Raw genomic sequence first — 15282 nt, forward strand, 5'->3', positions numbered from 1 at the left:
GGTGAGTAGAGGAAGGATTGGAGGGGAGAGAGCCCAGAGGCAAGTAGGTACAGAAGCAGGCTATTGCAGTACTCCAAGTGTGAGATGAGAATGGCCTGAACTAGAATTGTGGCACTGTAAGATGAGAGAAAGTTGAATATATGAGATGCAATGCAGAGGCAAAATCAAGTTATATATTGGGGAAACAAATAGCGAGGACTCAAAGATAACTCCTAGTTTGTAAAAGTGAAAATTGAATGGAAAGAACAAAAGACCACATAAACTCATATACTTCAGGCTAGAAGAAACCTCAGAGCTCCTCATTTTATATGTGAATACATTGAGTCCCAGAAAAAAATGATTAAATTAGCCCATTGTAACATTAGTAATAAGTTAGAAGAAAATATAGCATTCTCATATTTTGAGCTAACTATAGAAATCCAGCTTCATTCACTTGTTTATACCTAAGAGTTGGGCATCTTGAGTAGTATCTTCTATTTCTTCCTTCTCTCTAATGTGGATGATGGGAACAATTTTGGTGCTACCCGGATATGTAATGTTCGGCGGCAGATTTTTTTCTTTATCATCACTTTCTAGATCTAAAAGTCTACAGTATTCATCTCCTCAATGTTCTCCATGCCAAGGGCTATTCTCTCTCTCTCTCTCTCTCTCTCTCTCTCTCTCTCTCTCTCTTTCTCTCTCTCTCTCTCTCTCTCTCTCTCTCTTTTTCTTTCTCCATATATATGTGTGTTTGTATAATTTATTTATATATTATAAATATATATTATGTTTATATATATGTCTGTGAATATTTACACACATACACAAATACACTCACATAGAGATAGAGGGAGAGAGAGAGAGAGAAAGAGAGAAATGAACCATGTTTCCAAATATATCAGATCTCTCCAGTCCAAGTCTCCTCTTCATTTCAATTATTTCAAACCTTTGCTCATCAACCTTTTTTAAAAACCTCTGAAGTTCTGTCTCCTCAGGTTGTATCCATACATTAGTATCATTTACAATGAATGATGCTAACATAATATGAAGTATATAGAGGAATTTGATATAATTTAATTAAATAAGATTAATTTTGATAACTAGACTCCTTGCATAGTACTAGAATCATGAAGCAGTAACCTAGACCTCTCCTACAGGGACACAATGAGTAGGAGCACAGGATAATAATACTGTTAGTTACTATGCAAACAACACCTATTATCGATAATTTTCTAAGTTCAGGTTGTTCTATGCCTGTTCAGGTTATTGAGTACTTGAATTTAGAGGCATAATGGACCATGATAATGACAGAGTCCTAATAAGTCTGTTCCCAGCCCCAATATTCTAACTTCTGTATGGGCCTCACTGAATAGCAGGAATGTCCTGATATAACCATACAACCTGGCTTTAACCACACCACAGACCCCCAGACTCAATCATAGGATCACTGAACAGCAAGCCCACTGCCCCTACCTAGCCACTGCCCCCCTATTCAATATCCTAACTTGTTCATATATGCCTCACTACCTCACTAGAATAGCAGGTATGTCTATGAAGTCATGCCCCAATAGCAGGAGGGTCCATGTTATGTAATCCTAGCCACTGCCCCCAGACCCATTCCCCATAGTTCTTGAAGAAACAATAGGTATTTTAATGAATTCAACCACAACTACATTCATCTCATCTCAGACATGACCACAATAGCCAGCCAATCATAAAGCATCACCACCAAGATGCCTGAGGAGAATGTGGACCCCAAAACAATACAAAGGATTTCCCTAAGTAGACACCTGCACAGTAATAGCAAAAGCTGTCCTTTAGGTGGACTTTTGACATAGCGAGGCTTATTATAATATTATCATACATACATATTCCTCAATGTGTTTTTTATGTATGCATTATGGGTAATAGTATGTGTAATTCCACCAACACTGGGACCCCTCTCCTATTACCTAATCCCTTTACAAATCCCTCCTACCTTTTTAATATTCATAATTTCTGTTGTGTTATAATACACTATAATATATTATATTATAATATATTATATTATAATATACAATACACTATAATATTTCTATAGTGTTATAATACACTATAAAACTGCCTGTCTTGTTTTCCTGAAATTGCTGGTTCCTTTAGGGAACCCAGTCCTCTGGAGGATATAACCCTCAATAATTGCCTTTGCTTGGTTTAGAGCTGGTCTGAGTCTGAATTCTTTTGAGATGACTCCAACAACACACCACGAAACCCCAACTGTAGTGAGCTAATCCATCTTCTTCAATTCACAGTCAGACAATCTGAGGTCACAAAAAGAAAGGTGGCTTGCCAAAAGTTGCACAAGCAATAATCTAAATGAAATAAAACTCCATGTCATACTATGATTAATCCATTTCTCTGATGTTGATCTAATAAGTGTAAGACTGTGATAAATGCATTTGGAGTTGTCAGTCTAAAGAATTTAAGAAACTTCTTTATTTAGGGCAAGAATCATGCTACATGTTCTTTTTTATTTAATTTTTAATGTGTGGAATCAAACAAGCATTTCCATAACATGGTATAATAAAAAAGATGATTGCACATGGAACTTCAAATCTACTTTGCACAACTTCCTATTCCTTTTAAATATACAACAAAATGATCATGCAACTTTCTTTTTTTTCTTTCTCTGCGCCCCACACACTAGAAATGGCTACCATTAGACCCAAATAAGCATGTGTGTGTGTATGTGTGCTTGTGTGTGTAAAACTATTCTATACATACTCCTATTTATTGGTTCTTTCTCTGTATGCAGATAGCAGCTTTTTCATATGTCTTTTATAGTTAATTTGGGCATTTATAAATAGTCTAAATAACTTATTAATTCAAAATCCTGTTTAAAACAATATTGCTGTTATGTACAATGTTCTCTTGATTCTACTCATTATACTGTTCATTATGTCATGACAGTCTGTCCATGTCTCTCCCAAATCAATGAGCTCATCACTTCACACAGCACAGCTGTACTCTACCACAATCACACACCACAATCTATTCAGCCACTCCTCAATCTATGGATGTTCCTGAAATTTCCAGTTCTTTGCCACCACAAAGAAACCTACTACAAACATTCTAAGACATACAGACTCTTTTCCACTTTCTCTAGTTATCTTCAGAACTAGATTAAGCAGTAGTATTGCTGAGTCAAAGGGCATAAGTAGTTTAATAAGTCTGGGCATAATTCCAGACTATTCCTCAAAATGACTGGATCATTTCACAATTCCACCAGCAATTAATTAGTGTCCCAATGTTTCCTTATCCCCTCCAATATTTGTCACTTTCACCTTCTATCATTCTAGTCAAACTGGCAGGTGAGAAATGATATCCCAAGGCTGCTTCAATCTGCATCTTTCCAATCAAAATGATCTAGAGCTTCTCCCCACATGGTCACAAATCATCCCAATTTTCTTTAGGAAAACTGCCTGCCTACAACCCTGACCACCCATTAACCTGCACTCCTGACAAATTTCTTCATACATTTTAGACACTAAACCCCTTTCTGATGAAACTTCGCAAAAAATTCCCTATCAATCCTCAGTCCTTTCTCTGATCCCAGCCATATCTGTTCCATTTGCAGAAAAAAAAAATCTTTCTAATTTCCTGTAATCAAAATTTCTCTCTATATCTAGATCATGCACCCACCCTGACCTCACCCTGGTTAATGGTGCAAGACAGTGACTTTTGCCCAATTATTTTTACTTACTCTTTCCCTTCTCAGCCTCTCTTTCACCCTATCCCTGTTATCTCATCTCTCCCCTTACCCTCTTATTTCTTATTTTACACACCTCATCCTTCTAAAAGTCTGTACCCAACCCTATCCTCTAGTTCTCTCACCTTTCTAGAAGTTCAGAAAACTTTTCAACCTCTTCAGATGTATATGTTGCTTACTTTTCAACTCAGATGAGAGTAAGTTTCCAATATTAACAGCACTCCACTCTCACCAACTTACTGTGCATTAGTTCTTCCTTTCACTCCCTGTTTTAATGAGATATTTGCTCCTTTTTACCTTTTCCTACCCATTTTTTAAAGAAGCACTACATCATACACAGATCAGCCCTAACCTTTCTTTCAAACTACCTCAGTACTGAAAGTTTTAAGAGTAATGACATTTTCATATATATATATGAATATATATATATATGTAATAAGTTAACAGTTTTACCTTAACTAGTGCTTTATAATTAGAATTAATGTTTTCTTTATATTTTTACTGGATCTTTTATATCAAATTTTCCATTGAGTTCTGGTCTTTTTGTTACAAATACCTGAAAGTCCTTCAGTTTGTCAAATAACCTTTTTTTTTTCATTTAGGATTATACTCAACTTTGCTGGATAAGTTATTTTTGGAGGCAACCCCAACTCTTTTGCTTTTTGAAATATAATATACCAAGACCTATGATCTTTTAGTGTATTTTCTGCAGTATTTGCTTTTTTATCTGCCATATTTTCTCTTTAATCTGGGAATTTTGAACCTTTGCTATGACATTCCTTTGTTTTCTTCCTAGAATCTCTTGAAGGTGATGATCACTGGGTTCTTTGTATTTCTACTCTATATTTTTGTTCTAGAAATCAGTACAATTTTTCTTAATAATTTCTTGTAATATTGTATCCAGTTTCTTTTCAAAAGGGAGATTATACAAAGGGAGGGGGAAAAGGAGAAAAGATTGGTTCAAGAAAAATGGGTTTATCGTTCCAAAGAATTGATGTTAAATATTGAATATCATTATTCTCACAAATCTGAATTAAGATTGATGTACTTTAGAGACAGATAGGTGGTACAATGGATAGAGCACCAATCTGGAGTCAAGAGGACTCAGTTTTCAACAGAAGCCAATTTTTAGCGCCACTTTTAATATGAAATGTTCCAAAGTATTGAGTTTCTTTGTTTGTTTGATTTTCATTTCAGAGCTGGGTCCTTAAAACACATAAAATAAAATAACAATAATGGAATTTTAATGCATTGTTCATAGAAACTTTAAAATAGTTTTATTGGAATGCACAATATGTTAATCTAATAAATGTTTATTGAATTCTTGGATTGGAAATACATTATAATCTAGATCTGGTCTGAAATCGGGCACTTGACACGTACTAGCTGTGTGACCCTGGAAAAGTCACTTAACCCCATTGCCTAGCAAAAACAAAAAAAAAATAAAATTGATGTACTTTTTTATTCACCAAGTGCACATCTTACCACAAATCAGTGGCACAAGTTCAGCCAGAACTGTCCTCATTTTGCAAATGAGGAAACTGAGACTGATGTAGATGTAATTATTTACCAAATATGAAGCAATTAGAAAGTAACAGTGTCCAGGATGGTAATGATGCATTCTTACTCAAAACTTGACTCTTTTTATTATGATTCATATCCCCATTAACAATATTTAGAGCACTGGACTTACAGTCAGAAGACTTTGTCTCTAATTAAAATTTGAAAAGTGGCCTGGGAGAAAAGTACCCCAAAAGTCTAGAGAGTAGAATACTGTCTATTTAATTATCTCTAATTCCTTTCAAAACACAGAAGCGTTCTTAGAAGGGAGAGAAGTCTGATTAGCATGGTTTGGGGTGGGAGACTGTAGCTTTTAATGCTTAATTGAAAAGCAGCAAAACGTAGCGGAATGACTTATGGAATGGGAATAAAGAGTAATCTCACCTTCAATTTACTATTTGATATTAGCTACGTAATCATGAATAATCAAGTAAGCCACTTGAGGCTCTGTTCCTTCTATAAAAGGGGAATGATAATAACTTTCAAATCTCTCTCACTTGGCTATTCTGAGGACTAAATGAGACTATTTCAAATGCTTTGCTAAGCTAAATGAAAAGCATTATGTAAATACAAACTATTATTGTATAGTGTGTATATAGTTTAAAAATATTCATTGAAGAAAAAAAGATGAATATTATTTAATGTTCCTTGAGTAAGGTAAGCTTAACTTATTTTCCTTCCTTTTTTTCTCAATGAAATTTATGGCTTGCATTTTATCTCATCTCCTTGAGGTAAGCTTTAAAATCTATGTTCCTATTAAGAAATTGATATTCATCAAAGAGAATGAAAAAAAGATATGATACCATGATAAGGAAGCACTTGGTCCTACAAAACCTAACTTTGCTGGACAGCATTTAGAGCTTTCAGTTTTGAATCATAATCACACCATACAGGGTCATGTCCAGGAGAACACTTGAGAAAGTTGAATATCTTTGTGATGTAATGGACTTTTATGCTAAAATTATTATAAGAATTCATAGTAATCACATGTGATAGAAAAAGTTGCAAATAATAGAAAAGATCAAAGGGCAGGAACATTTTTTTAAATATGAAATCAAGTGACAATATATTTTAAAAAGTGTATAAAGTTATTGTGGAAACACATGCAAATTTCCTTATTCAAACATATTACTTTTCTGAGTCAAGAGAAGGAGATCCACATTTTCCTGGTAATTTTGTGCATTTTTATCAACACAATCCAATTCTAAATTTAACTAACTTCTTTTGGGGAAAGCAGAGCCTTGAGACATTGACCTGTAGAGCTTAGAACAAATATGTACTTATATTTGAAAACTCTAAAAATAAAGAGAAAGGTTCCTTGTAATTTTATTGTTTTTTAATATTGCCATCAACTCTCCTTGGTATGTATATGTTTATCATGGAAAAAGAGAGAAATGGGAATCTTGGGTCAAACCCAACAGTTATACTAAAGAGGTCCTTTGTTAGATATGGCAGTGATTAATCTGATTATTCCATTTTTTTGTTGAAAAAGTTTCTCTGAAGTCTATATGTCATAAGGGATTTGAATTTTATGATAATTATTAACTCAAATTTAGGCAAAGGATCACAAAGTATTAAGCAGGTGTTTTTATTTATTTATTTATTTATTTTTATGAGGGAAGAGCAGGGAGAGGAATACCAGTGTCCTCATTCTTTTGGCTACTTTCTAAATTGAATTAGAGAGTTTTTTTTTTCTACCTTAACTCAACAAGTATTTCCTAGATTGTTAGAGAATGTTGGAAGCTTAGACAACAAGATCAGAGCTAGAAAGGACCTTAGGAAATGTGACATAGTGTGTCATCTTCAGTAAGAGATTTCATAGACCATCTAGTGAAAATTTTTCATTTTATAAAGGCGAAAATGATGCCTCAGAATTAAGGATTGATGTATAAGATTTTAGTTGGGGATTAAAACATGACTCTTTGGGATATTTTTAATTTATATTTCAAAAGTATTTTTCAGTGTCTCATTTCAGCACAGTCAGTCAATCCAAATGTTATTTTCCCCATTTTTTATGAAGAGCCTAAGCTATAGTGAAGTTAAATTCTCATATCATTCTGCTTCTAAGTGACAGCAATACATTTCAATTATGTCCCTTAATGGTCAATCCAGTGTTCCTTGCAACACAGTGTTCAAAACTTTTTCCACTATAGAAGTTCTGATAATTTAAAATGAGTATAATAAATGTAAAGCAGGAAATAAAGCAGGAAAATTATTTAAAAATCAAAAATGCATACTGAATGTAATGAGATCCATCAACAGATGAGATTAACTATCAAGAAATTACATTAGGGAGCAGACCAAATTTTTATAGATTATTAATGTTGGTGCTATGTTTATTATATCCCCTTATTTGCATTTGCAGTGCTCTTTTCATCTTATCACACAATGTATCCTCCCTCCATTGACCTTAATCCATCTCCCACCTGCACCACCTGTGACATGTTTCTTTCTGTCACTTCTTATAACACTTTATTCAAGGATAATCCACTTGGATCTATCCTTCCTTGTCAATTACAAGGTAAATCAAAAGGAGACAAATCCTAAACCCAAAGAAGGATTTTTAATGGTGGAATCAGAGAGATAAGGCTGTCAGGAAGTTATTTTGTAGTAGATGGTCTCTTCTAGAAGCCTAAAATTTTACTACCAAGACAACGGGTACTATGGAGTAATAATAAATAAAATTTTGAGTGCTTATATGCAAAGTAAACAGAGATATAGAAAATTTTTCTATCAGATATCTATATTATAATAAAAAGACAGCTATAAATAAGACTTCAATATTAAGCAGATGGTACAACCAATGCTCTAAAAATTCATGTAACTAGAGATTGTTATGGATTTGAATGATTAAAGAGAATGGTTAAGAAAAGTAATCATTTGAACTTTGACTTATTAAAAATAGAGTAGTTTTTTGATTAATGGAGAGGAGACTTGACTATGTTGATCAAGGGGGAGAAAAGATAGAATGTTAAAATATGAAAATAGTTATGTGTACATTAGAAGTGAATCATGTTTAACAAAAGTAAATTCATTTGCATTTCTCCAATCCCATAAGGAATAAATAACTTCTTTTCTTGAGAGTTTTAATAACAATGAAAAGAATGGTATAATGAAATGAGAATGGTATCTGGTGTTAGAAATATTGGATTCACTTATGGTCTCTAAGCCTCACTTCCTTTATCTATATCATATGTGAGTTAGTAGATAAGACATTGCAGGTCCCTTCAAGTACTAAAAAAAAATGTTTTCTATGTTCTTGAAATGTAGAACAGCATATTAAATTATGATATTTTGAGTACTATTTTTCCCATATATTATTATTTCTCAGTTTTCAACAGAAGTCAATTTCTAGCTATACTTTTAATATGAAATATTCCCAAGTATTGAGTTTCTTTCTTTGCTTGTGTTTTTTTTTTTTTTAATTTCAGTGCTGGGTCCTTAAAACACATAAAATAAAATAGCAGTAATGGAATTTTAATTCATTGTTCATAGAAACTTTAAAATAGTTTTATTGAGATGCATAGTATCTTAATATAATAAAAGTTTATTGAATTCTTGAATTGAAAATACATTATAATCTAGAACAGATATTAGAAAACAAAGTAACTTGATATATCTAATTCAAAACATCCATTTTAGAGGATGGTTTTAAGTTCCAGAGGAGTGAAGTAACCCATCCTATCTGAATTCACTTTGTCAAAAAAGAAAAGAAAAGAAAGAAAGAATGGGAGAAAAGAAAGAGAAAATGGGAGAAGAAAATCTCACTATGGTGGAAGAATTTGTTATCCCGGGATTTTATGAGCTACCAAACCTCCAAGTCTTTCTGTTTGGGATTTTCACAGTCATCTACTTGAGTATTCTAATGAGAAGTGGACTCATCATTGTAATAACCAAGACTGATCCAGCTCTCCATACACCCATGTATTTTTTCCTAGGAAATTTTTCCTTTTTGGAAACCTGTTACACATCAATTATCCTTCCCAAAATGATGATGAACATTTGGACTCAAAACAGAAATATTTCTTTCATGGCCTGTGTTGTACAACTTTGTGTTTTTCTTATTCTGGGAGGTGCTGAGTGCTTCCTCTTAGCTGTGATGGCATATGACCGCTATGTGGCCATTTGTAAGTCTCTCCACTATCCTGTCATAATGAATCAAAAAGTGTGTATCCAGCTGGTGGTTGGGTCCTGGATATGTGGGTGCCCAGTGCAGATAGGGCAGACATACCTGGTTTTCTCTCTGTCTTTTTGTGATTCTAATAAAATTAATCATGTTTTCTGTGACATTTTTCCCTTACTGAAGTTGGCCTGTGGGGGCACCTCTATAAATGAATTATTTGTTTATGCTTTGGCTATGCTGTTTGTTTTGGTACCCTTTCTTTTGATAATTTGGTTCTATGTCAATATCATTGCTACCATTCTGAATCTGCCAGTGGGCATGAGGAGATCTAAAGCCTTTTCCTCTTGTTCATCCCATCTAATTGTTGTGGCCTTCTTCTTTGGGTCTGCTATCATAACATATTTAAGACCTAAGTCCTCACACTCCCCAGGAATAGACAAAGTGCTCTCTCTTTTCTATACCATTGTGACCCCAATGTTTAACCCTTTGATATATGGCCTAAGGAATAAGGATGTCATTGCTGCATTGATGAAAATTTTATCTAAATGAATATGGTAAAAGGGAAAATAAAGACTGGTGTCTTCTTTTTTCTCACAGTTTCAGTTTCTATAGAAATCCCCTTTCAGTATATTTCCTTATCCCTGACTAAAATACGTATTATTTCTAAGTAATAACATCAAATCTTAAGAATAAATTTTCTCTTTTCAACATGATATTCATTATACTTATGCACCACCAAGGAACAAAATTAGTGAGTATTGAATAGTGTTCTAAATAAACAGTCATAAGTCTGGACTGATCTGATGAACTAATGCAATTATCTCAATATTTCAGAACCAGATCCAATAATATTTATGTGTAATGTGTAGATGACATGTCAAGATATATTATTTAAACGTAAAAAAATAATTCTTTGTATTTCTTGCATGGTATTCTCAGACCCAAGTGTCTTCTCAAATAGCTTTTCTTCTCTTTATAAGATGTTGTCCTACCAGGGAAGTTTTTTGTTCTTAACTTAACTTGTCCTTAATGATTAAGGAGATGTTTTGTCCTTATCATGTACATGTGTCTCCCCTATAGAATGTAAGCTCCTTGAGGGCAGAAAATATTTGATTTTTGTCTTTTAATCTACCAGATCTAAAATATTCCCTTGTCCAGAGTAGGTCCTTTATTCCTATTAGTTGATGTCTTTATTTATGCCAATTTGTAATTTTTTTAAGTTGATTATTTTGCAGGGATCATGTTTTGCCTAAAATATATATCTCCCTCAGAACTTAGCACTTCCCCTCCTTAACTGTACTATCAAAATAAAACTTCAGTGACACTTTTAGTCCAAAAATACATTCATTAAAAAAAAAAAACATATACAACCCACAAAGACAACAAAGAGGTTCTTGTCAACATGATTTTCTTTTCTGTCTACTGTGTTTATTCTATGACTTGACAAAGAATTCAATGTGACTTTGTGAAACTATCTACATGTCATCTGCACTGGACCAGTAAATGTATAATACTGTTATAACACTGAGGCATATTAATACTGGGTCTCCATTCTGGGAACTAGACATTTAAAATGTAGATGCTGTTCTCCTAATGATGGGGGAAGAAAAAGTGGCTGGAGTTGTCTTAGGCTTACAGCTACATTAGTTAATTCAGGGAAGACTATATTGGAGATAAATTTTATTGAAGGTCAGAAACCAGAAACATGCAAGAAAGAGTTGGTTCATCTTTGTAAATTACAACGAAACAAGAAAAATAAGATATTCAAACATCCACAATCCTCATGCTTTAGCTCTTTATCACTTCAGTGAGGAGCAAAGTGGCATTTGTGGCTGTGGCAAGGTTAGTCTATCTTCATCTATTCTTGATGTTGGAGGGTAAATGTCTTAGACATCATCACTTCTCTTTCTAAATGATCACAATACTTCTGGCCCATTGGCAGAGGTACTTTATTATTCATTAATAGTGTCCAAACCTAGCTTCATGTGGCTATGTATTCTTTACCAGAAGGTAAAGTGTATGTCATTTAGACTACAGAGACTTTTTAAAGGAGTTAAGGATTGCTGAAAGGAATGCTTGATCCCATCAAAGGCTTGTTTTGGGTCCACCAAGGTCATGTTTTTGGTTAACCCACAGAGTCTTGAGAAGGAGGTACAACTCTTTCCAGCTCTCCAGTCTTCACAACTGATTTAATGAAATTATTTCTAAAAAACTTCTTTCAGTTTCAGGGTTTTGTTCAAGACCAATGCCCTAAAATGATGCAAAGTTTAACTCCTTTGGACATTCATAGATTATAATTTTTCTGAGTTGCTATTACCAAACACCACCACCATCCATAAAACCAACAACAATCTTAACCCTGATTTCAATTTCAAAATTAGTCTTCAAATTGTTTAACTAAGGCCCAAAGATGACAGAAATATATTGCTGGTCATATCTTTAAAAAAATATCTAGCCTTTAAACTCCTTTGCACTATTCTAAAATATCCTTTAAAATTCAAGATTCATTCCATGCAAAAATAGCATATTAATATTGAAGTTAAGTTTAGAGATCTTCATAAAAACTGCAATAGGTATTCTAAAATATTGTAAAAAGTCTAAATTGAACTTATCGATATGTATATAGCAAATATTCATAAAGAAATCTTCTGTTTTTCTGAATCATGCTTATTAAACTTTGAGAAAACATCCAAAGATTTCTGTTGACTAGTATTCTGACATGTGATACTCTGAGAATTAATCATTGTAAATTTCATAAAGCTTTGGACATGAAATTTATTTTTTTAGAAGCACAGTTTTTTTTTTAATTTCTTGTTCCTGTTGACAATAAGAAAGACTGCATTGTAAAGTCAAATATTTAGAAATTTAACAGCTGAACAAGACCTTTTAAATGATAGTTGAATTTCATGATCATGGATGAAAATCTAATAATGAAAAGGATTCTGAGTCAGGCTCAAAATATATTAAAAATGTTTAGAATTGATATGCCTAGCATTTTTCAAGCCAAATTAAATGTTCTTCAAATTGAAAAAAAGCAGGTACAGGGATTGTGGGAAGATGATAATATTTTAGGATTTATAGGAGTTCAGGCACCTCACAAAAACTGAAGTGATATTTTATAAGCACACATGAAGGGTAAAAATTTAAAAAGTAAATCAGGTGTAGATTCTTCCACTAAGACTGGAGATGCATGAAAGAAAATTGAAGTATGGCAGAAACTCTGAAGTAGGCACTTTGGAGGTACCTACTGCTCCAGAAGACATGATACAAATATGTCCCAGACCATTTGGAGAGATCATGTGTAGAGTTCAGGATAGCCTCAGAGTTCAGCTGTGCTCAATTGGAGGAGCCAATATAAATCTAGTGGCAAGGGAAAGATTCTAAGCAAAGTCAACCTTGAGGTGACCCCAACGTGCAGTGGCAGGTGACTAGCAACGGAAGAGTAACTCAGTCTTGCAGAATGGTGTGGGAAAGTTTCTAAGCTGAAAATTGTGCATGAGACCAGCTTTTCCACAGGAAAGAAGCAGGCCCTAGCTATTGCCCAGACTTAGAGTAGCCCTGGAAAACCTAGAAGGAAGGGTCAACATCTGGTAAACACCTTCAGGATAAGTGAAAGACTTCATACATTATGAAGGGGTTAAGGAGTAGAGCATGACTCAAGTATATCTTTACAACCCTGACACTGAGGATTCTTAGATGAGAAAACTAAAGAAATAAGGAATGCTATGATGAAATACATTGGACTGATATATATATATATATTCAGAAGGTAAAATCAAAAGAAAAGAGTTATGTTATAATATATCCATGTAGAGACTCAGAAAAAAAAATGTCTCCTACACAATTATCACAAAGGTATCTAGAAGAAATGAAATGAGATACAGAATGAATTAGCTAGGAAAGAATGGCAATGGAAACTCATGTCTTCTAGGTCCTCATGTGCGGCCTTTTGACTGAGTCCAAATTTTACAGAAAAAAGTCTTTTCATTAAGGGGATTTATTCTGTGAAGTTTATATTCAGTCAAAGGACCACACCTGAGGACTTAGATGGCCACATGTGGCCTGGAGGTGGCAGACTCCTCACCCCTATCTTAAACAAATGGTACAAAATCTAATATAAGAACTAAATACTCTGAAAATTAGAATGACCCAATTAAAAATAAAAATCCATGAAAAAGAGAAATATTGGAGCAATATCAAATAATTAGAAAAAAAACATAACTTTGACTATAAAGATCTTTGTTGCCAAGAGAATGTCTCTGCTTTTTCATATGTGGTTCAGATTTGTCATAGCTTTCCTTCCAAAGAGCAAGTATCATTTAATTTCAAGGATGCATTTGCCCTCTGCAGTGATCTTTGATCCCAAGAACATAAAATCTGACACTACTTCCATTTGTTATCCCTCTATTTACCAGGAAGTCATGAGACCCAGTGCCAAGATATTAGAGTTGTCTTTTTTTGCTTTTTTTATTTGTTTGTTTTGGTTTTGTTTTTATGCTAAGCTTTACATGCATACACATACATATATTACACAGCAGATAAGGAATTCATTTTATTTGACTGACTTTTTTGTTATGATTTTTTTTGTACCTTTCCTTTTCCATTTTTGGATTAATAGGAAAAAAATATATTTGATATTTTAAAATATATTTGAATCAATTGAATTAAATAATTGTTCTTTTTTCATCACAACTCTCTTCTTATCCACTAGACTATAGATTCATTTGTGCATCCTATAAAGGTGAAAGACAAACATTATATTCATTTATGTACTATACAATGAGCTGCTACAGATGAGGGTAAATGTTTTGGTTAAAGATAGCCTTGTTTGTTTTTCTAAAAAATCAAACATAATGAGAATTTGAACCTTTATTATTGAAGTGCATACCTCACCTTTTCAGGAAAATTGCCTTTAACAGAACTATTTCCTTACAAGGACCCCATTAATCAATAAGTTCTAGTATCCTAAGTAATCCTATGATTTTATGATCATAGATCAATAATTTTAAGCAACTTTAGAAGTTATCACATCCATTATCATTATGTTTCAGTTGAAGAAACTAGAGCTAAGTTATGTAAAACTACTTCCCACCAATTTTATAATCAGCAATCAGCACAAAAAAAGTCTAGAACCATAGTCCCCTAACTAATCCCAGAGCTCTCTCCAGGGTATCACCTTGTTAAGGATATTCAGAATGCTGGACTTTGTCTTAAAAAGAAAAGATTGGGCTTCTCATTAAGAAGTGACAAATAGCATGTGAGAGGCCTTTTTCCCATAAGATCACAGAAGAGGAAGGATCTTTTTTCTATTTAAACAGGTCTAGTGACTTTAAATAGAATAGCATTTTAGAAGAACATGAAACCCTGTTCATTGTTTCGCAGATAAGACAGGATTTAATGATCAAATGTCATATGCATTTAGTTAATTGTATATCTCTAATTCAGTATATATAGATCCTCTACAGTCTTCAAGGAAAGAAGTGGGGTAGTATTATTTTATGTCAATCAAGAAAGGTATGTTTGAATTCTTTCTTTATCAAAGATCCAGTTTCTGTGTCTTGAGAAATATATCTGTATCTAGGTTATCTGTAATATGTATACATATGTGTAAATGCATATACATATGCATACATATCTGTAATATGGATACGCATTTATGAAGCTTGTTAAGTAGAATCCTTAGGGATGAAGATTTAGCAAAGGAAACAAGGATTAAAATTTCATAGGAATCACCTAAATTGGGAAAAAGGAAGAAAGAGAGAAAGAAAGAAAGAAAGAAAGAAAGAAAGAAAGAAAGAAAGAAAGAAAGAAAGAAAGAAAAAGAAAGAAAGGAAGAAAGAAAGAAAGAAAGAAAGAAAGAAAGAAAGAAAGAAAG

General features: G+C 33.3%; 1 protein-coding gene across 1 annotated transcript; it reads left to right on the top strand.

The window, feature by feature from the left end:
• The first annotated feature begins 855 nt into the window (after positions 1-855).
• On the top strand, positions 856-9956 carry LOC114042199 (olfactory receptor 10AG1-like). Its single transcript, XM_027860866.1, has 2 exons — positions 856-864; positions 9024-9956. Exons 1-2 carry the CDS (start codon positions 856-858, stop codon positions 9954-9956), a joined length of 942 nt encoding a protein of 313 aa, XP_027716667.1.
• The last annotated feature ends 5326 nt before the right edge of the window (positions 9957-15282 follow it).

This window comes from Vombatus ursinus, unplaced genomic scaffold (assembly GCF_900497805.2).
Source record: "Vombatus ursinus unplaced genomic scaffold, bare-nosed wombat genome assembly UNPS02014291.1, whole genome shotgun sequence".
Classification (NCBI taxonomy): domain Eukaryota; kingdom Metazoa; phylum Chordata; class Mammalia; order Diprotodontia; family Vombatidae; genus Vombatus; species Vombatus ursinus.